The sequence below is a fragment of the Nerophis lumbriciformis genome, linkage group LG18 (genome assembly GCF_033978685.3).
Source record: "Nerophis lumbriciformis linkage group LG18, RoL_Nlum_v2.1, whole genome shotgun sequence".
Classification (NCBI taxonomy): Eukaryota; Metazoa; Chordata; class Actinopteri; order Syngnathiformes; family Syngnathidae; genus Nerophis; species Nerophis lumbriciformis.
In genome coordinates, this window is record NC_084565.2 from 39671467 (window position 1) to 39695000 (window position 23534).

General features: G+C 34.9%; 1 protein-coding gene across 3 annotated transcripts in view; it reads left to right on the forward strand.

Annotated features, from left to right (window-relative positions):
• inpp5d (inositol polyphosphate-5-phosphatase D) overlaps positions 1-23534 on the forward strand; it is a 92804-nt gene that overhangs the window by 16654 nt on the left and 52616 nt on the right. For 2 of the 3 annotated variants that reach the window (XM_072915129.1, XM_061978384.2), the window contains exons 5-10: positions 9138-9278; positions 9351-9441; positions 9521-9598; positions 9669-9746; positions 21047-21170; positions 21293-21399. In XM_072915129.1, coding sequence (XP_072771230.1) covers positions 9138-9278; positions 9351-9441; positions 9521-9598; positions 9669-9746; positions 21047-21170; positions 21293-21399 — 619 coding nt within the window. Of the gene's footprint in view, positions 1-9137; positions 9279-9345; positions 9442-9520; positions 9599-9668; positions 9747-21046; positions 21171-21292; positions 21400-23534 lie in introns of all 3 variants that reach the window. The other variant, XM_061978385.2, reaches the window with a different exon arrangement.

Sequence of the window (23534 nt, forward strand, 5' to 3'; positions counted from 1 at the left end):
TGATATAAATCGTGGCTTTTGTTGGTTGGCGCCATCTTGCAAGTATGCTAATGTTTGCCATTTTGGCATGCTAACAATATAGTTCAATGTAGCGAATTTTGTACGTTTAATCCTAAAAATAATGGATTTTGATCGGTATGCTACCTGTTCACATTTTAACGTGTTAACGTTTTTTGCTAGCATTTAGCTAATTTTCTTGATATAGATCTATAAATCCTGGATTTTGTGCGTTTAATCCTAAAAATAACGGATTTTGATCGGTATGCTACCTGTTCGCATTTTAACATGTTAATGTTTTACGCTAGCATTTAGCTAATTTTCTCGATATAAACCTAAAAATTCTGGATTTTGTTGGTTGGCGCCATCTTGCAAGTATGCTAATGTTTGCATGCTAACAAAATAGCTGAATGTAGTGAATTTTGTACGTTTAATGCTAAAAAATAATGGATTTTAATCGGTATGCTACCTGTTCGCGTTTTAACACGTTAATGTTTTTTGCTAGCATTTAGCTAATTTTCTTGATATAGATCTATAAATCCTGGATTTTGTCGGTTGGCGCCATCTTGCAAGTATGCTAATGTTTGCCATGTTGGCATGCTAACAATATAGTTCAATGTAGCGAATTTTGTACGTTTAATCCTAAAAATAATGAATTTTGATCGGTATGCTACCTGTTCGCATTTTAACACGTTAATGTTTTATGCTAGCATTTAGCTAATTTTCTCGATATAAACCTAAAAATTCTGGATTTTGTTGGTTGGCGCCATCTTGCAAGTATGCTAATGTTTGCCATGTTGGCATGCTAACAAAATAGCTGAATGTAGTGAATTTTGTACGTTTAATGCTAAAAATAATGGATTTTAATCGGTATGCTACCTGTTCGCGTTTTAACATGTTAATGTTTTACGCTAGCATTTAGCTAATTTTCTTGATATAGATCTATAAATCCTGGATTTTGTCGGTTGGCGCCATCTTGCAAGTATGCTAATGTTGGCATGCTAACAATACAGTTCAATGTAGTGCATTTTGTACGTTTAATCCTAAAAATAATGGATTTTGATCGGTATGCTACCTGTTCGCGTTTTAACATGTTATTGTTTTACGCTAGCATTTAGCTAATTTTCTTGATATAAATCGTGGCTTTTGTCGGTTGGCGCCATCTTGCAAGTATGCTAATGTTTGCCATTTTGGCATGCTAACAATATAGTTCAATGTAGTGCATTTTGTCCGTTTAATCCTAAAAATAATGGATTTTGATCGGTATGCTACCTGTTCGCATTTTAACACGTTAATGTTTTACGCTAGCATTTAGCTAATTTTCTCGATATAAACCTAAAAATTCTGGATTTTGTTGGTTGGCGCCATCTTGCAAGTGTGCTAATGTTTGCCATGTTGGCATGCTAACAAAATAGCTGAATGTAGTGAATTTTGTACGTTTAATGCTAAAAATAATGGATTTTAATAGGTATGCTACCTGTTCGCGTTTTAACATGTTAATGTTTTTTGCTAGCATTTAGCTAATTTTCTTGATATAGATCTATAAATCCTGGATTTTGTCGGTTGGCGCCATCTTGCAAGTATGCTAATGTTGGCATGCTAACAATATAGTTCAATGTAGCGCATTTTGTACGTTTAATCCTAAAAATAATGGATTTTAATCGGTATGCTACCTGTTCGCGTTTTAACATGTTAATGTTTTACGCTAGCATTTTGCTAATTTTCTTGATATAAATCCTGGATTTTGTTGGTTGGCGCCATCTTGCATGTATGCTAATGTTTCCCATGTTAGCATGCTAACATTTTATGTTGGCATGCAAACAATACAGTTCAATGTAGCGCATTTTGTACGTTTAATCCTAAAAATAATGGATTTTGATCGGTATGCTACCTGTTCGCATTTTAACACGTTAATGTTTTACGCTAGCATTTAGCTAATTTTCTTGATATAAATCGTGGCTTTTGTCGGTTGGCGCCATCTTGCAAGTATGCTAATGTTTGCCATTTTGGCATGCTAACAATATAGTTCAATGTAGCAAATTTTGTACGTTTAATCCTAAAAATAATAGATTTTGATCGGTATGCTACCTGTTCGCATTTTAACATGTTAATGTTTTATGCTAGCATTTAGCTAATTTTCTCGATATAAACCTAAAAATTCTGGATTTTGTTGGTTGGCGCCATCTTGCAAGTGTGCTAATGTTTGCCATGTTGGCATGCTAACAAAATAGCTGAATGTAGTGAATTTTGTACGTTTAATGCTAAAAATAATGGATTTTAATAGGTATGCTACCTGTTCGCGTTTTAACATGTTAATGTTTTTTGCTAGCATTTAGCTAATTTTCTTGATATAGAGCTATAAATCCTGGATTTTGTCGGTTGGCGCCATCTTGCAAGTATGCTAATGTTGGCATGCTAACAATATAGTTCAATGTAGCGCATTTTGTACGTTTAATCCTAAAAATAATGGATTTTAATCGGTATGCTACCTGTTCGCGTTTTAACATGTTATTGTTTTACGCTAGCATTTTGCTAATTTTCTTGATATAAATCCTGGATTTTGTTGGTTGGCGCCATCTTGCATGTATGCTAATGTTTCCCATGTTAGCATGCTAACATTTTATGTTGGCATGCAAACAATACAGTTCAATGTAGCGCATTTTGTACGTTTAATCCTAAAAATAATGGATTTTGATCGGTATGCTACCTGTTCGCATTTTAACACGTTAATGTTTTATGCTAGCATTTAGCTAATTTTCTCGATATAAACCTAAAAATTCTGGATTTTGTTGGTTGGCGCCATATTGCAAGTATGCTAATGTTTCCCATGTTAGCATGCTTATGTTTTATGCTAGCATTTAGTTAATTTTTTTGTTATAGATCTATAAATCCTGGATTTTGTCCGTTTAATCCTAAAAATAATGGATTTTGATCAGTATGCTACCTGTTCGTATTTTAACACGTTAATGTTTTATGCTAGCATTTAGCTAATTTTCTCGATATAAACCAAAAAATTCTGGATTTTGTTGGTTGGCGCCATCTTGCAAGTATGCTAATGTTTGCCATTTTGGCATGCTAACAATATAGTTCAATGTAGCGCATTTTGTACGTTTAATCCTAAAAATAATGGATTTTGATCGGTATGCTACCTGTTCGCATTTTAACGTGTTAATGTTTTTTTGCTAGCATTTAGCTAATTTTCTTGATATAGATCTATAAATCCTGGATTTTGTACGTTTAATCCTAAAACTAATGGATTTTGATCGGTATGCTACCTGTTCGCGTTTTAACATGTTAATGTTTTACGCTAGCATTTAGCTAATTTTCTTGATATAAATCGTGGCTTTTGTCGGTTGGCGCCATCTTGCAAGTATGCTAATGTTTGCCATTTTGGCATGCTAACAATATAGTTCAATGTAGCACATTTTGTACGTTTGTTACGTATCTTAAAAATAATGGATTTTGATCGGTATGCTACCTGTTCGCATTTTAACATGTTAATGTTTTATGCTAGTATTTAGCTAATTTTCTTGATATAGATCTATAAATCCTGGATTTTGTACGTTTAATCCTAAAAATAATGGATTTTGATCGGTATGCTACCTGTTCGCATTTTAACACGTTAGTGTTTTATGCTAGCATTTAGCTAATTTTCTCGATATAAACCTATAAATTCTGGATTTTGTTGGTTGGCGCCATCTTGCAAGTATGCTAATGTTTCCCATGTTAGCATGCTTATGTTTTATGCTAGCATCTAGCTAATTTTCTTGATATGAACCTATAAATCCTGGATTTTGTTGGTTAGCGCCATCTTGCGAGTATGCTAATGTTTCCCATGTTAGCATGCTAACATTTTATGTTGGCATGCTAACAATACAGTTCAATGTAGCACATTTTGTACGTTTAATCCTAAAAATAATGGATTTTGATCGATATGCTACCTATTCGCATTTTAACACGTTAATGTTTTATGCTAGCATTTAGCTAATTTTCTCGATATAAACCTAAAAATTCTGGATTTTGTTGGTTGGCGCCATCTTGCAAGTATGCTAATGTTTGCCATGTTAGCATGCTAACAAAATAGCTGAATGTAGTGAATTTTGTACGTTTAATGCTAAAAATAATGGATTTTGATCGGTATGCTACCTGTTCGCGTTTTAACATGTTAATGTTTTTTGCTAGCATTTAGCTAATTTTCTTGATAAAGATCTATAAATCCTGGATTTTGTCGGTTGGCGCCATCTTGCAAGTATGCTAATGTTGGCATGCTAACAATACAGTTCAATGTAGTGCATTTTGTACGTTTAATCCTAAAAATAATGGATTTGAATCTTTATGCTACATGTTCGCGTTTTAACATGTTAATGTTTTACGCGAGCATTTAGCTAATTTTCTTGATATAAATCGTGGCTTTTGTCGGTTGGCGCCATCTTGCAAGTATGCTAATGTTTGCCATTTTGGCATGCTAACAATATAGTTCAATGTAGCGCATTTTGTACGTTTAATCCTAAAAATAATGGATTTTGATCGGTATGCTACCTGTTCGCATTTTAACGTGTTAATGTTTTATGCTAGCATTTAGCTAATTTTCTTGATATAGATCTATAAATCCTGGATTTTGTACGTTTAATCCTAAAAATAATGGATTTTGATCGGTATGCTACCTGTTCACATTTTAACGTGTTAATGTTTTTTGCTAGCATTTAGCTAATTTTCTTGATATAGATCTATAAATACTGGATTTTGTACGTTTAATCCTAAAAATAATGGATTTTGATCGGTATGTTACCTGTTCGCATTTTAACATGTTAATGTTTTATGCTAGCATTAGCTAATTTTCTCGATATAAACCTAAAAATTCTGGATTTTGTTGGTTGGCGCCATCTTGCAAGTATGCTAATGTTTGCCATGTTGGCATGCTAACAAAATAGCTGAATGTAGTGAATTTTGTACGTTTAATCCTAAAAATAATGGATTTTAATCTTTATGCTACCTGTTCGCGTTTTAACATGTTAATGTTTTACGCTAGCATTTAGCTAATTTTCTTGATATAAATCGTGGCTTTTGTCGGTTGGCGCCATCTTGCAAGTATGCTAATGTTTGCCATTTTGGCATGCTAACAATACAGTTCAATGTAGCGCATTTTGTACGTTTAATCCTAAAAATAATGGATTTTGATGGGTATGCTACCTGTTCGTATTTTAACGTGTTAATGTTTTTTGCTAGCATTTAGCTAATTTTCTTGATATAGATCTATAACGCCTGGATTTTGTACGTTTAATCCTAAAAATAATGGATTTTGATCGGTATGCTACCTGTTCGCATTTTAACATGTTAATGTTTTACGCTAGCATTTAGCTAATTTTCTCGATATGAACCTAAAAATTCTGGATTTTGTTGGTTGGCGCCATCTTGCAAGTATGCTAATGTTTTTCATGTTGGCATGCTAACAAAATAGCTGAATGTAGTGAATTTTGTACGTTTAATGCTAAAAATAATGGATTTTAATCGGTATGGTACCTGTTCGCGTTTTAACATGTTAATGTTTTTTGCTAGCATTTAGCTAATTTTCTTGATATAAATCGTGGCTTTTGTCGGTTGGCGCCATCTTGCAAGTATGCTAATGTTTGACATTTTGGCATGCTAACAATATAGTTCAATGTAGCGCATTTTGTCCGTTTAATCCTAAAAATAATGGATTTTGATCGGTATGCTACCTGTTCGCATTTTAACGTGTTAATGTTTTTTGCTAGCATTTAGCTAATTTTCTTGATATAGATCTATAAATCCTGGATTTTTTACGTTTAATCCTAAAAATAATGGATTTTGATCGGTATGCTACCTGTTCGCATTTTAACACGTTAATGTTTTGTGCTAGCATTTAGCTAATTTTCTCGATATAAACCTAAAAATTCTGGATTTTGTTGGTTGGCGCCATCTTGCAAGTATGCTAATGTTTGCCATGTTGGCATGCTAACAAAATAGCTGAATGTAGTGAATTTTGTACGTTTAATCCTAAAAATAATGGATTTTAATCTTTATGCTACCTGTTCGCGTTTTAACATGTTAATGTTTTACGCTAGCATTTAGCTAATTTTCTTGATATAAATCGTGGCTTTTGTCGGTTGGCGCCATCTTGCAAGTATGCTAATGTTTGCCATTTTGGCATGCTAACAATACAGTTCAATGTAGCGCATTTTGTACGTTTAATCCTAAAAATAATGGATTTTGATGGGTATGCTACCTGTTCGTATTTTAACGTGTTAATGTTTTTTGCTAGCATTTAGCTAATTTTCTTGATATAGATCTATAACGCCTGGATTTTGTACGTTTAATCCTAAAAATAATGGATTTTGATCGGTATGCTACCTGTTCGCATTTTAACATGTTAATGTTTTACGCTAGCATTTAGCTAATTTTCTCGATATGAACCTAAAAATTCTGGATTTTGTTGGTTGGCGCCATCTTGCAAGTATGCTAATGTTTTTCATGTTGGCATGCTAACAAAATAGCTGAATGTAGTGAATTTTGTACGTTTAATGCTAAAAATAATGGATTTTAATCGGTATGGTACCTGTTCGCGTTTTAACATGTTAATGTTTTTTGCTAGCATTTAGCTAATTTTCTTGATATAAATCGTGGCTTTTGTCGGTTGGCGCCATCTTGCAAGTATGCTAATGTTTGACATTTTGGCATGCTAACAATATAGTTCAATGTAGCGCATTTTGTCCGTTTAATCCTAAAAATAATGGATTTTGATCGGTATGCTACCTGTTCGCATTTTAACGTGTTAATGTTTTTTGCTAGCATTTAGCTAATTTTCTTGATATAGATCTATAAATCCTGGATTTTTTACGTTTAATCCTAAAAATAATGGATTTTGATCGGTATGCTACCTGTTCGCATTTTAACACGTTAATGTTTTGTGCTAGCATTTAGCTAATTTTCTCGATATAAACCTAAAAATTCTGGATTTTGTTGGTTGGCGCCATCTTGCAAGTATGCTAATGTTTGCCATGTTGGCATGCTAACAAAATAGCTGAATGTAGTGAATTTTGTACGTTTAATCCTAAAAATAATGGATTTTAATCTTTATGCTACCTGTTCGCGTTTTAACATGTTAATGTTTTACGCTAGCATTTAGCTAATTTTCTTGATATAAATCGTGGCTTTTGTCGGTTGGCGCCATCTTGCAAGTATGCTAATGTTTGCCATTTTGGCATGCTAACAATACAGTTCAATGTAGCGCATTTTGTACGTTTAATCCTAAAAATAATGGATTTTGATCGGTATGCTACCTGTTCGTATTTTAACGTGTTAATGTTTTTTGCTAGCATTTAGCTAATTTTCTTGATATAGATCTATAAATCCTGGATTTTGTACGTTTAATCCTAAAAAATAATGGATTTTGATCGGTATGCTACCTGTTCGCATTTTAACGTGTTAATGTTTTTTGCTAGCATTTAGCTAATTTTCTTGATATAGATCTATAAATCCTGGATTTTGTACGTTTAATCCTAAAAATAATGGATTTTGATCGGTATGCTACCTGTTCGCATTTTAACATGTTAATGTTTTACGCTAGCATTTAGCTAATTTTCTCGATATAAACCTATAAATTCTGGATTTTGTTGGTTGGCGCCATCTTGCAAGTATGCTAATGTTTGCCATTTTGGCATGCTAACAAAATAGCTGAATGTAGTGAATTTTGTACGTTTAATGCTAAAAATAATGGATTTTAGTCGCTATGCTACCTGTTCGCGTTTTAACATGTTAATATTTTTTGCTAGCATTTAGCTAATTTTCTTGATATAGATCTATAAATCCTGGATTTTGTCGGTTGGCGCCATCTTGCAAGTATGCTAATGTTGGCATGCTAACAATACAGTTCAATGTAGTGCATTTTGTACGTTTAATCCTAAAAATAAAGGATTTTGATCGGTATGCTACCTGTTCGCGTTTTAACATGTTAATGTTTTACGCTAGCATTTAGCTAATTTTCTTGATATAAATCGTGGCTTTTGTCGGTTGGCGCCATCTTGCAAGTATGCTAATGTTTGCCATTGTGGCATGCTAACAATATAGTTCAATGTAGCGCATTTTGTACGTTTAATCCTAAAAATAATGGATTTTGATCGGTATGCTACCTGTTCGTATTTTAACGTGTTAATGTTTTTTGCTAGCATTTAGCTAATTTTCTTGATATAGATCTATAAATCCTGGATTTTGTACGTTTAATCCTAAAAAATAATGGATTTTGATCGGTATGCTACCTGTTCGCATTTTAACGTGTTAATGTTTTTTGCTAGCATTTAGCTAATTTTCTTGATATAGATCTATAAATCCTGGATTTTGTACGTTTAATCCTAAAAAATAATGGATTTTGATCGGTATGCTACCTGTTCGCATTTTAACGTGTTAATGTTTTTTGCTAGCATTTAGCTAATTTTCTTGATATAGATCTATAAATCCTGGATTTTGTACGTTTAATCCTAAAAATAATGGATTTTGATCGGTATGCTACCTGTTCGCATTTTAACATGTTAATGTTTTACGCTAGCATTTAGCTAATTTTCTCGATATAAACCTATAAATTCTGGATTTTGTTGGTTGGCGCCATCTTGCAAGTATGCTAATGTTTGCCATTTTGGCATGCTAACAAAATAGCTGAATGTAGTGAATTTTGTACGTTTAATGCTAAAAATAATGGATTTTAGTCGCTATGCTACCTGTTCGCGTTTTAACATGTTAATGTTTTTTGCTAGCATTTAGCTAATTTTCTTGATATAGATCTAAAAATCCTGGATTTTGTCGGTTGGCGCCATCTTGCAAGTATGCTAATGTTGGCATGCTAACAATACAGTTCAATGTAGTGCATTTTGTACGTTTAATCCTAAAAATAATGGATTTTGATCGGTATGCTACCTGTTCGCATTTTAACATGTTAATGTTTTACGCTAGCATTTAGCTAATTTTCTCGATATAAACCTATAAATCCTGGATTTTGTTGTTTGGCCCCATCTTGCAAGTATGCTAATGTTTCCCATGTTAGCATGCTAACGTTACATTTGAGCTAAAGTATGGTATATTTTTGCTATTATACTGACAGGGTTATGTGTGATACCTTTCCAAATTTCCAGGATAGCAGAGGAGCAACAAGCGCTGATTCTGGACTACTTCAGGACCTCGGTTTGTCTGGACGCTGAGCAAGTACAGAACGGGAACCACAGCCTCCCTGGTCTCAAGAAGCTGACCACGGCCATATGCAAGAATCTGAACGGGTACGCTAACAGTTTTAGCACGTGTCGCAGGGGGTAATGAGACGTCTTCCTCCTTTTTTTTGCCGAGGTTAGTGAAATTTCCCGCGTCCTGCCAGCCCTGGAGGTTTGCCGGAGAGCGTTGGACCAGCAACCCTGGCCAGGGACGGGACCGCCTCCGAGACAAGTACTGGGGCACGTCGGATCTGATGATTCCTGTTTCCTTCCAGAAGGAAAACTTTGGTCTTTTTTTTTTTCCTTTCCAGATTCCGGCAGATTGCGGCCAGTCTGTGTCCCTCAGGCTGGAACATCTCAACAAAGTCCTCTACTCCCTGGAGGAGAAGGTACGTCCTTCCCAGTCTGGGGTGGAATCTCACCAGGGTCTTAGTCCATGGACCACTTCTGTTCTTTCAGGCCAAAAACGCTGTCTTTGACTCCGTGAGCTACGAGGGAGGCCACAGAAAGTCACTTATCCCGCCTGTTGTCTTTGAGGTAGGTCCTCAATGCTAGCTAGCGTACTAGCGTGCTAGCGTACTAGCGTGCTAGCTAGCGTACTAGCGAGCTAGCTAGCGTACTAGCGTGCTAGCTAGCGTACTAGCGAGCTAGCTAGCGTACTAGCGTGCTAGCTAGCGTACTAGAGTGCTAGCTAGTGTGCTAGCTAGCGTACTAGCGTACTAGCGTGCTAGCTAGCGTACTAGCGTGCTAGCTAGGGTACTAGAGTGCTAGCTAGTGTGCTAGCTAGCGTACTAGCGTACTAGCGTGCTAGCTAGCGTACTAGCGTGCTAGCTAGCGTGCTAGCTAGCTTACTAGCGTGCGTACTGGCGTGCTAGCTAGCGTACTGGCGTGCTAGCTAGCGTGCTAGCTAGCGTACTAGCGTGCTAGCTAGCGTACTAGCGTGCTAGCTAGCGTACTAAAGTGCTAGCTAGCGTACTAGAGTGCTAGCTAGTGTGCTAGCTAGCGTACTAGCGTGCTAGCTAGTGTGCTAGCTAGCGTGCTAGCTAGCGTACTAGCGTGCTAGCTAGTGTGCTAGCTAGAGTACTAGCGTGCTAACTAGCGTACTAGCGTGCTAGCTAGCGTACTAGCATGCTAGCTAGCGTGCTAGCTAGCGTACTAGCGTGCGTACTGGCGTGCTAGCTAGCGTACTAGCGTGCTAGCTAGCGTGCTAGCTAGCGTACTAGCGTGCTAGCTAGCGTGCTAGCTAGTGTACTAGCGTGCTAGCTAGTGTGCTAGCTAGCGTGCTAGCTAGCGTGCTAGCGTGCTAGCTAGTGTGCTAGCTAGCGTACTGGCGTGCCAGCTAGCGTACTGGCGTGCTAGCTAGCGTGCTAGCTAGCGTACTAGCGTGCTAGCTAGCGTACTAGCGTGCCAGCTAGCGTGCTAGCTAGCGTACTAGTGTGCTAGCTAGCGTACTAGCTAGCGTACTAGCGTGCTAGCTAGCGTACTAGCTAGCGTACTAGCGTGCTAGCTAGCGTACTAGCGTGCTAACTAGCGTACTAGCGTGCCAGCTAGCGTGCTAGCTAGCGTACTAGCGTGCTAGCTAGCGTACTAGCGAGCTAGTTAGCGTGCTAGCTAGCGTACTAGCGTGCTAGCTAGCGTACTAGCGTGCTAGCTAGCGTGCTAGCTAGCGTACTAGCGTGCTAGCTAGCGTACTAGCGTGCTAGCTAGCGTACTAGCGTGCTAGCTAGCGTGCTAGCTAGCGTACTAGCGTGCTAGCTAGCGTACTAGCGTGCTAGCTAGCGTACTAGCGTGCTAGCTAGCGTACTGGCGTGCTAGCTAGCGTACTGGCGAGCTAGCTAGCGTACTGGCGTGCTAGCTAGCGTACTGGCGTGCTAGCTAGCGTACTGGCGTGCTAGCTAGCGTACTGGCGTGCTAGCTAGCGTACTAGCGTGCTAGCTAGCGTACTAGCGTGCCAGCTAGCGTGCTAGCTAGCGTACTAGTGTGCTAGCTAGCGTACTAGCTAGCATACTAGCATACTAGCGTGCTAGCTAGCGTACTAGCGTGCTAACTAGCGTACTAGCGTGCTAGCTAGCGTACTAGCGTGCCAGCTAGCGTGCTAGCTAGCGTACTAGCGTGCTAGCTAGCGTGCTAGCTAGTGTACTAGCGTGCTAGCTAGTGTGCTAGCTAGCGTGCTAGCTAGCGTGCTAGCGTGCTAGCTAGTGTGCTAGCTAGCGTACTGGCGTGCCAGCTAGCGTACTGGCGTGCTAGCTAGCGTGCTAGCTAGCGTACTAGCGTGCTAGCTAGCGTACTAGCGTGCCAGCTAGCGTGCTAGCTAGCGTACTAGTGTGCTAGCTAGCGTACTAGCTAGCATACTAGCGTGCTAGCTAGTGTGCTAGCTAGCGTACTAGCGTGCTAGCTAGCGTACTAGCGTGCTAACTAGCGTACTAGCGTGCCAGCTAGCGTGCTAGCTAGCGTACTAGCGTGCTAGCTAGCGTGCTAGCTAGCGTACTAGCGTGCTAGCTAGTGTGCTAGCTAGCGTGCTAGCTAGCGTACTAGCGTGCTAGCTAGTGTGCTAGCTAGAGTACTAGCGTGCTAACTAGCGTACTAGCGTGCTAGCTAGCACTAGCGTGCTAGCTAGCACTAGCGTGCCAGCTAGCGTACTAGCGTGCTAGCTAGCGTGCTAGCGTGCTAGCTAGCGTACTAGCGTGCTAACTAGCGTACTAGCATGCCAGCTAGCGTACTAGCGTGCCAGCTAGCGTGCTAGTTAGCGTACTAGCGTGCTAGCTAGTGTACTAGCGTGCTAGCTAGCGTGCTAGCTAGCGTACTAGCGTGCTAGCGTGCTAGCTAGCGTACTAGCGTGCTAGCTAGCGGGCTAGCTAGCGTACTAGCGTGCTCGCTAGCGTGCTCGCTAGTGTACTAGCGTGCTAGGTAGCGTACTAGCTATAGCGTACTAGCGTGTTAGCTAGCTTACTAGCGTGCTAGCTAGCGTACTAGCGTGCTAGCTAGCGTACTAGCGTGCTAGCTAGCGTGCCAGCTAGCGTACTAGCATGCTAGCTAGCGTACTAGCGTGCTAGCTAGCGGGCTAGCTAGCGTACTAGCGTGCTCGCTAGCGTGCTCGCTAGTGTACTAGCGTGCTAGCTAGCGTACTAGCTATAGCGTACTAGCGTGTTAGCTAGCTTACTAGCGTGCTAGCTAGCGTACTAGCGTGCTAGCTAGCGTACTAGCGTGCTAGCTAGCGTGATATTTAGCGTGCTAGCTAGCGTACTAGCGTGCTAGCTAGCGTACTAGCGTGCCAGCTAGCGTGCTAGCTAGCGTGCCAGCTAGCGTGCTAGCTAGCGTGCCAGCTAGCGTACTAGCGTGCTAGCTAGCGTACTAGCGTGCTAGCTAGCGTACTAGCGTGCTCGCTAGCGTGCTAGCTAGCGTACTAGCGTGCTAGCTAACGTGCTAGCGTGCTAGCTAGCGTACTAGCTTGCGGCTAACGTCCCCCGTGGCGGCAAACAAAGTATGTTTCTCGCACTGGAGGTGTTCTCATGTTAACATGCTAACGCTAGTATGCTAAAGTTTTATGCTAGCTTATTATTTGATTAAACTTAAAAATCATGGCTTAGAAATATTCAATGTTACCATGCTAACATTTTAAGCTAGCATTGTAGCAAATTTTGTTCATTTAAATATATTTAAAAAAAATCATAGATTTTGATACTTGGCGCCATCTTAAAAGTATACTTACTTTTCTGATGTTGTCATGCTAATGTTAGCATGCTAACATTTTATGCTAGTGTTTTAGCTAATTATGTTCATTTGAACCTAAAAATAACGGATTTTTGACACTCGACACCATCTTAAAAGTTGGTTATTTTATTAAATGTTTGCGTGATAGCATTAGCATGCTAACGTTTTGGCCTAGCCTTTTAGCTAATTTTATTCATTTAAACCTAAAAATTGCTTATTTTGATGCTTGACACCATCTTAAAAATTGGTTATTTTATTCAATGTTTGCGTGTTAACATTAGCATGCTAATGTTTTGGCCTAGCCTTTTAGCTAATTTTATTCATTTAAACCTAAAAAGGACAGATTTTGATACTTGACACCATCTTAAAAGTATGTTATTTTATTCAATATTTGCGTGATAACATTAGCATGCTAACATTTTAGCCTAGCTTTTTCGCTAATTTTCATCATTTAAACTATAAAAATTACAGATTTTGACACTTGACAGAATCTTAGAAGTATACTTACTTTTCTGATGTTGTCATGCTATTGTTAGCATGCTAACATTTTATGCTAGTGTTTTAGCTAATTATGTTCATTTGAACCTAAAAATAACGGATCTTTGACACTCGACACCATCTTATAAGCATGCTAACATTTTATCCCAGCATTTTAGATCATTTTATTCATTTAAACCTAAAACTTGCTGATTTTGATACTTGACACCATCTTAAAAATTGGTTATTTTATTCAATGTATGCGTGATAGCATTAGCATGCTAACGTTTTGGCCTAGCCTTTTAGCTAATTTTATTCATTTAAACCTAAAAAGGACAGATTTTGATACTTGACACCATCTTAAAAGTATGTTATTTTATTCAATATTTGCGTGATAACATTAGCATGCTAACATTTTAGCCTAGCTTTTTCGCTAATTTTCATCATTTAAACTATAAAAATTACAGATTTTGACACTTGACAGAATCTTAGAAGTATACTTACTTTTCTGATGTTGTCATGCTATTGTTAGCATGCTAACATTTTATGCTAGTGTTTTAGCTAATTATGTTCATTTGAACCTAAAAATAACGGATCTTTGACACTCGACACCATCTTATAAGCATGCTAACATTTTATCCCAGCATTTTAGATCATTTTATTCATTTAAACCTAAAACTTGCTGATTTTGATACTTGACACCATCTTAAAAATTGGTTATTTTATTCAATGTATGCGTGATAGCATTAGCATGCTAACGTTTTGGCCTAGCCTTTTAGCTAATTTTATTCATTTAAACCTAAAAAGGACAGATTTTGATACTTGACACCATCTTAAAAGTATGTTATTTTATTTAATATTTGCGTGATAACATTAGCATGCTAACATTTTAGCCTAGCTTTTTCGCTAATTTTATTCATTTAAACTATAAAAATTACAGATTTTGACACTTGACAGAATCTTAGAAGTATACTTACTTTTCTGATGTTGTCATGCTAACGTTAGCATGCTAACATTTTATGCTAGTGTTTTAGCTAATTATGTTCATTTGAACCTAAAAATAACGGATTTTCGACACTCGACACCATCTTATAAGCATGCTAACATTTTATCCCAGCATTTTAGATCATTTTATTCATTTAAACCTAAAAATTGCTGATTTTGATGCTTGACACCATCTTAAAAATTGGTTATTTTATTCAATGTTTGCGTGTTAACATTAGCATGCTAACGTTTTGGCCTAGCCTTTTAGCTGATTTTATTCATTTAAATCTAAAAAGGACAGATTTTGATACTTGACACCATCTTAAAAGTATGTTATTTTATTCAATATTTACGTGATAACATTAGCATGCTAACATTTTAGCTTAGCCTTTTTGCTAATTTTATTCATTTGAACTATAAAAATTACAGATTTTGACACTTGACAGAATCTTAGAAGTATACTTACTTTTCTGATGTTGTCATGCTAACGTTAGCATGCTAACATTTCATGCTAGTTTTTTAGCTAATTATGTTCATTTGAACCTAAAAATAACGGATTTCGACACTCGACACCATCTTATAAGCATGCTAACATTTTATCCCAGCATTTTAGATCATTTTATTCATTTAAACCTAAAAATTGCTGATTTTAATACTTGACACCATCTTAAAAGTTGGTTATTTTATTAAATGTTTGCGTGATAGCATTAGCATGCTAACGTTTTGGCCTAGCCTTTTAGCTAATTTTATTCATTTAAACCTAAAAAGGACAGATTTTGATACTTGACACCATCTTAAAAGTATGTTATTTTATTCAATATTTACGTGATAACATTAGCATGCTAACATTTTAGCTCAGCCTTTTTGCTAATTGTATTCATTTGAACTATAAAAATTACAGATTTTGACACTTGACAGAATCTTAGAAGTATACTTACTTTTCTGATGTTGTCATGCTAATGTTAGCATGCTAACATTTTATGCTAGTGTTTTAGCTAATTATGTTCATTTGAACCTAAAAATAACGGATTTCGACACTCGACACCATCTTATAAGCATGCTAACATTTTATCCCAGCATTTTGGATCATTTTATTCATTTAAACCTAAAAATTGCTGATTTTGATACTTGACACCATCTTAAAAATTGGTTATTTTATTCAATGTATGCGTGATAGCATTAGCATGCTAACGTTTTGGCCTAGCCTTTTAGCTAATTTTATTCATTTAAACGTAAAAAGGACAGATTTTGATACTTGACATCATCTTAAAAGTATGTTATACTATTCAATATTTACGTGATAACATTAGCATGCTAACATTTTAGCTTAGCCTTTTTGCTAATTGTATTCATTTGAACTTTAAAAATTACAGATTTTGACACTTGACAGAATCTTAGAAGTATACTTACTTTTCTGATGTTGTCATGCTAATGTTAGCATGCTAACATTTCATGCTAGTGTTTTAGCTAATTATGTTCATTTGAACCTAAAAATAACGGATTTTTGACACTCGACACCATCTTATAAGCATGCTAACATTTTATCCCAGCATTTTATTCATTTAAACCTAAAAATGGCTGATTTTGATACTTGACACCATCTTAAAAATTGGTTATTTTATTCAATGTTTGCGTGTTAGCATTAGTATGCTAACGTTTTGGCCTAGCTTTTTAGCTAATTTTATTCATTTAAACCTAAAAAGGACAGATTTTGATACTTGACACCATCTTAAAAGTATGTTATTTTATTCAATATTTGCGTGATAACATTAGAATGCTAACATTTTAGCCTAGCTTTTTCGCTAATTTTATTCATTTAAACTATAAAAATTACAGATTTTGACACTTGACAGAATCTTAGAAGTATACTTACTTTTCTGATGTTGTCATGCTAACGTTTGCATGCTAATATTTCATGCCAGTGTTTTAGCTAATTATGTTCATTTGAACCTAAAAATAACGGATTTTTGACACTCGACACCATCTTATAAGCATGCTAACATTTTATCCCAGCATTTTATTCATTTAAACCTAAAAATGGCTGATTTTGATACTTGACACCATCTTAAAAATTGGTTATTTTATTCAATGTTTGCGTGTTAGCATTAGTATGCTAACGTTTTGGCCTAGCTTTTTAGCTAATTTTATTCATTTAAACCTAAAAAGGACAGATTTTGATACTTGACACCATCTTAAAAGTATGTTATTTTATTCAATATTTGCGTGATAACATTAGAATGCTAACATTTTAGCCTAGCTTTTTCGCTAATTTTATTCATTTAAACTATAAAAATTACAGATTTTGACACTTGACAGAATCTTAGAAGTATACTTACTTTTCTGATGTTGTCATGCTAACGTTTGCATGCTAATATTTCATGCCAGTGTTTTAGCTAATTATGTTCATTTGAACCTAAAAATAACGGATTTTTGACACTCGACACCATCTTATAAGCATGCTAACATTTTATCCCAGCATTTTATTTATTTAAACCTAAAAATTGCTGATTTTGATACTAGACACCATCTTAAAATTTGGTTATTTTATTCAATGTATGCGTGATAGCATTAGCATGCTAACGTTTTGGCCTAGCCTTTTAGCTAATTTTATTCATTTAAACCTAAAAACGACAGATTTTGATACTTGACACCATCTTAAAAGTATGTTATTTTATTCAATATTTGTGCGGAAACATTAGAATGCTAACATTTTAGCCTAGGTTTTTCGCTAATTTTATTCATTTAAACTATAAAAATTACAGATTTTGACACTTGACAGAATCTTAGAAGTATACTTACTTTTCTGATGTTGTCATGCTCTTGTTAGCATGCTAACATTTTATGCTAGTGTTTTAGCTAATTATGTTCATTTGAACCTAAAATAACGGATTTCGACACTCGACACCATCTTACAAGCATGCTAACATTTTATCCCAGCATTTTAGATCATTTTATTCATTTAAACCTAAAAATTGCTGATTTTGATACTTGACACCATCTTAAAAATTGGTTATTTTATTCAATGTTTGCGTGATAGCATTAGCATGCTAACGTTTTGGCCTAGCCTTTTAGCTAATTTTATTCATTTAAACCTAAAAACGACAGATTTTGATACTTGACACCATCTTAAAAGTATGTTATTTTATTCAATATTTGTGCGGAAACATTAGAATGCTAACATTTTAGCCTAGGTTTTTCGCTAATTTTATTCATTTAAACTATAAAAAATACAGATTTTTACACTTGACAGAATCTTAAAAGTATACTTACTTTTCTGATGTTGTCATGCTAATGTTAGCATGCTAACATTTTATGCTAGTGTTTTAGCTAATTATGTTCATTTGAACCTAAAAATAACGGATTTTTGACACTCGACACCATCTTATAAGCATGCTAACATTTTATCCCAGCATTTTAGATCATTTTATTCATTTAAACCTAAAAATTGCTGATTTTGATACTTGACACCATCTTAAAAATGGGTTATTTTATTCAATGTTTGCGTGTTAACATTAGCATGCTAACGTTTTGTCCTAGCCTTTTAGCTAATTTTATTCATTTAAACCTAAAAAGGACAGATTTTGATACTTGACACCATCTTAAAAGTATGTTATTTCATTCAATATTTACGTGATAACATTAGCATGCTAACATTTTAGCTTAGCCTATTTGCTAATTTTATTCATTTGAACTATAAAAATTACAGATTTTGACACTTGACAGAATCTTAGAAGTATACTTACTTTTCTGATGTTGTCATGCTAACGTTAGCATGCTAATATTTCATGCCAGTGTTTTAGCTAATTATGTTAATTTGAACCTAAAATTAACGGATTTTGACACTCGACACCATCTTATAAGCATGCTAACATTTTAGCTTAGCCTTTTTGCTAATTTTATTCATTTGAACTATAAAAATTACAGATTTTGACACTTGACAGAATCTTAGAAGTATACTTACTTTTCTGATGTTGTCATGCTAATGTTAGCATGCTAGCATTTTATGCTAGTGTTTTAGCTAATTATGTTCATTTGAACCTAAAAATAACGGATTTTTGACAATTGACACCATCTTATAAGCATGCTAACATTTTATCCCAGCATTTTGGATCATTTTATTCATTTAAACCTAAAAATTGCTTATTTTGATGCTTGACACCATCTTAAAAATTGGTTATTTTATTCAATGTTTGCGTGTTAACATTAGCATGCTAACGTTTTGGCCTAGCTTTTTAGCTAATTTTATTCATTTTAACCTAAAATTGACAGATTTTGATACTTGACACCATCTTAAAAGTATGTTATATTATTCAATATTTACGTGATAACATTAGCATGCTAACATTTTAGCTTAGCCTTGTTGCTAATTGTATTCATTTTAATTATAAAAATTACAGATTTTGACACTTGACAGAATCTTAAAAGTATACTTACTTTTCTGATGTTGTCATGCTAATGTTAGCATGCTAACATTTTATGCTAGTGTTTTAGCTAATTATGTTCATTTGAACTTAAAAATAACGGATTTTTGACACTTGACACCATCTTATAAGCATGCTAACATTTTATCCCAGCATTTTGGATCATTTTATTCATTTAAACCTAAAGATTGCTTATTTTGATGCTTGACACCATCTTAAAAATTGGTTATTTTATTCAATGTTTGCGTGTTAACATTAGCATGCTAACGTTTTGGCCTAGCCTTTTAGCTAATTGTATTCATTTAAACCTAAAAATGACAGATTTTGATACTTGACACCATCTTAAAAGTATGTTATTTCATTCAATATTTACGTGATAACATTAGCATGCTAACATTTTAGCCTAGCTTTTTCGCTAATTTTATTCATTTAAGCTATAAAAATTACAGATTTTGACACTTGACAGAATCTTAGAAGTATACTTACTTTTCTGATGTTGTCATGCTAACGTTAGCATGCTAACATTTCATGCCAGTGTTTTAGCTAATTATGTTCATTTGAACCTAAAAATAACGGTTTTTTGACACTCGACACCATCTTATAAGCATGCTAACATTTTATCCCAGCATTTTGGATCATTTTATTCATTTAAACCTAAAAAGGACAGATTTTGATACTTGACACCATCCTAAAAGTATGTTATATTATTCAATATTTACGTGATAACATTAGCATGGTAACATTTTAGCTTAGCCTTTTTGCTAATTGTATTCATTTGAACTATAAAAATTACAGATTTTGACACTTGACAGAATCTTAGAAGTATACTTACATTTCTGATGTTGTCATGCTAACGTTAGCATGCTAACATTTCATGCCAGTGTTTTAGCTAATTATGTTCATTTGAACATAAAACTAACGGATTTCGACACCATCTTACAAGCATGCTAACATTTTATCCCAGCATTTTAGATCATTTTAATCATTTAAACCTTAAATCACTGATTTTGATACTTGACACATCTTAAAAGTATGTTATATTATTCAATGTTTGCGTGATAAAATTAGCATGCTAACATTTTAGCCTAGCATTTTAGCATTTTTTTTCATTTAAACCAAAAAACATAGATTTTGATACTTGACACCGTCTTAAAAGTATGTTAAATTATCCATTATTTACATGCTAACATTAGTATGCTAACATATCCGAGCATTTTAGCTACTTGTATTCATTTAAACCTAAAAGTCATTGATTTTGATACTTGGTGTCAACTTGAAAGTACACTAACTTAGTATGCTAACATGTTATGCTAGTATTTTAGGTAATTATATTCATTTGAACCTAAATATCATGGATTTTTGCACCATCTTGCAAGTATGCTACTTATTGGTATCATTTTTAACATTGACATGCTAACGTTTTATGCTAGCATTTGAGCTAGTTTTGACCATTTAAACCTAAAATTCATGGATTTTGCTACTTGTTCCCATTGTAACAAGCTAACATTAGCATGCTAGCATTTGTGGTAGCTTTTTAGCTTCAATCAAGCTTCAATTTTCTAGTTGATATTGTTACACCGTCAACCTGTGTTTTTGTCTAATTATAGTTGTGTTAAAAAATGTTTTAATGTTCAGTACATTCACGACATTGCTAGGTGCTAACATGCTAACAATTAGCATGTTAGCATTTTAGCTATTTGACTCCAATCTAAATACAAATATCCACATGACATGACGTAGGAACACAATAGGACCGCCTTATTTAATGATAATAATAATAATAATAATAATGGATTTTATTTGTAAAAGCTTTTTAAATTTAGCAAACAACCTCAAAGTGCTACAGTGTATTCAAAAATAAATAGATAATAAAAAAATAAAAAACTAGAACAGCCTAATAGCTAGAACTAGCACGCATAAATCTAAAACAAGGCTTTTTTAAAAAGAATGGTTTTTAAGCCTTTTTTAAAAGCATCCACAGTCTGTGGTGCCCTCAGGTGGTCAGGGAGAGCGTTCCACAGACCGGGAGCGGCGAAGCAGAAAGCCCGGTCTCCCATAGTTCGTAGCTTTGTCCTCGGAGGTTGGACGACAAAGCTATTTCACCCGATCTGTTCAGGTGCTAGCATGCTAACATCAGCATTCTAATTTTTTTTTTTGCTAGCATTTTAGCTAATTTTGCAGGTTTTTTTTGCAGTGATAGAGATCATCGGCCACACCTTATTTTCATCCTCTTTCACACGGAAGGTCAAGCAAGAATCTCTTGGAATTTCCACCAAGATGTTCATGAAAGTGGACGTCGAGGGCGGCAAGCTGCACATCACCAAGTTAAAGGACGGACCTGACGACAAATACTTTGTACACGATAAAAGTAAGGACTCGTTTTGTTTTTTATCCGCCCGCGCTTTGTTCTTTAACCTGATCTGGACCAAGTCGCCAACTTTTACAAGTTGGCTGACGTGACTGACTCTGCCTCCCGGGGTCCTCCCACAGTCCGGCAGCTGGTGAAGTCCCAGAAGATGCACGCCAAGCTGGTCATCGTGGTGGAGACGGAGAAGGAGAAAATCCTGCGCAGGGAGTTTGTCTTTGACAACGCCAAGGTGGGGCCCCTACTTGACTTTGTTTACCATGGAGGGCCAAACTGTCTTATAAAAGTATAAAAGTCTTATGAAAACTGTCTTATATTAATGTCAACATGCTAACATTAGTATGCTAATGTTTTATGCTAGTTTTTTTTCATCTGTTTAAACCTAAAAATCATGGCTTGATACTAGAAACCACCTTAGCAGTTTGTTGAATGATTAAATATTAGCATCCTAACATTTTATGCGTTAGCATTTTAGCTCCTTTTATTTATGTAAACCGAAAAATCCTAGCCTGATACTAGACGCCATCTTGGCAGTATATTCAAATGTTTTATTTTTAATTTAAACCTAAAAATCATGGCTTAAAACTAGACATCATTTTAGCATTATGTTAAATTATTTAATGTTAGCATCCTAACATTTTATGCGTTAGCATTTAGCTCATTTTATTCGTTTAAACCTAAAAATCATGGCCAGATACCAGACACCATCTTTGCAGTATGTTAAATTATTTAATGTTAGCATACTAACAATTTATGCGTTAGCATTTTAGCTAATTTTATTTGTTTGAACCTAAAAATCATGGCTTTTGATACAAAAACATATCTTAGCATTATGTTAAATTATCCAAAGTTAGCATCCTAACATTTTATGCATTAGCATTTTAACAAATTTTATAGGGTTGCATCTAAAAATCATGACTTTTGATACTAGAAAACATCTTAACATTAAGTTAAAGTATCCAAAGTTAGCATCCTAACATTTTATGCATTAGCATTTTAGCAAAATGTATTTGTTTAAACCCCAAAATTATGGCCTGATACTAGAAACCATGTTAGCATTATGTTAAATTATCTATTGTTAGCATCCTAACATTTTATGCATTAGCATTTTAGCTAATTTTATTTTTTTTTAACCTGAAAATCATAGTCTGATACTAGACACCATCTTAGCAGTATGTTAATGTATTTAATGTTAGTATCCTAACATTTTATGCATTAGCATTTTAACAAATTGCATAGGTTTAAACCTAAAAATCATGGCTTTTGATTCTAGAAACCATCTTAACATTAAGTTAATGTATCCAACGTTAGCATCCTTAACATTTTATGCGTTAGCATTTTAGCTCATTTTATTTATTTAACCCTAAAAATCATAGCCTGATACTAGACACCATCTTGGCAGTATATTCAAATTTTTAATTTAAACGTAAAAATCATGGCTTGATACTAGAAACCATCTTAGCATTATGTTAAATTATTTATTGTTAGCATCCTAACATTTTATGCGTTAGCATTTTAGCTCATTTTATTTATTTAAACCGAAAAATCCTAGCCTGATACTAGACACCATCTTGGCAGTATATTTAAATGTTTTATTTTTCATTTAAACCTAAAAATCATGGCTTAAAACTAGACATCATTTTAGCATTATGTTAAATTATTTAATGTTAGCATCCTAACATTTTATGAGTTAGCATTTAGCTCATTTTATTCGTTTAAACCTAAAAATCATGGCCAGATACCAGACACCATCTTTGCAGTATGTTAAATTATTCAATGTTAGCATCCTAACAGTTTATGCGTTAGCATTTTAGCTAATTTTATTTGTTTGAACGTCAAAATCATGGCTTTTGATACAAAAACATATCTTAGCATTATGTTAAATTATCCAATGTTAGCATCCTAACATTTTATGCATTAGCATTTTAACAAATTTTATAGGGTTACATCTAAAAATCATGGCTTTTGATACTAGAAAACATCTTAACATTAAGTTAAAGTATCCAAAGTTAGCATCCTAACATTTTATGCATTAGCATTTTAGCAAAATGTATTTGTTTGAACCCCAAAATCATGGCTTGATACTAGAAACCATGTTAGCATTATGTTAAATTATCTAATGTTAGCATCCTAACATTTTATGCATTAGCATTTTAGCTAATTTTATTTGTTTGAACCTGAAAATCATGGCCTGATACTAGACACCATCTTAGCAGTATGTTAATGTATTTAATGTTAGTATCCTAACATTTTATGCATTAGCATTTTAACAAATTGCATAGGTTTAAACCTAAAAATCATGGCTTTTGATATTAGAAACCATCTTAACATTAAGTTAAAGTATCCAACGTTAGCATCCTAACATTT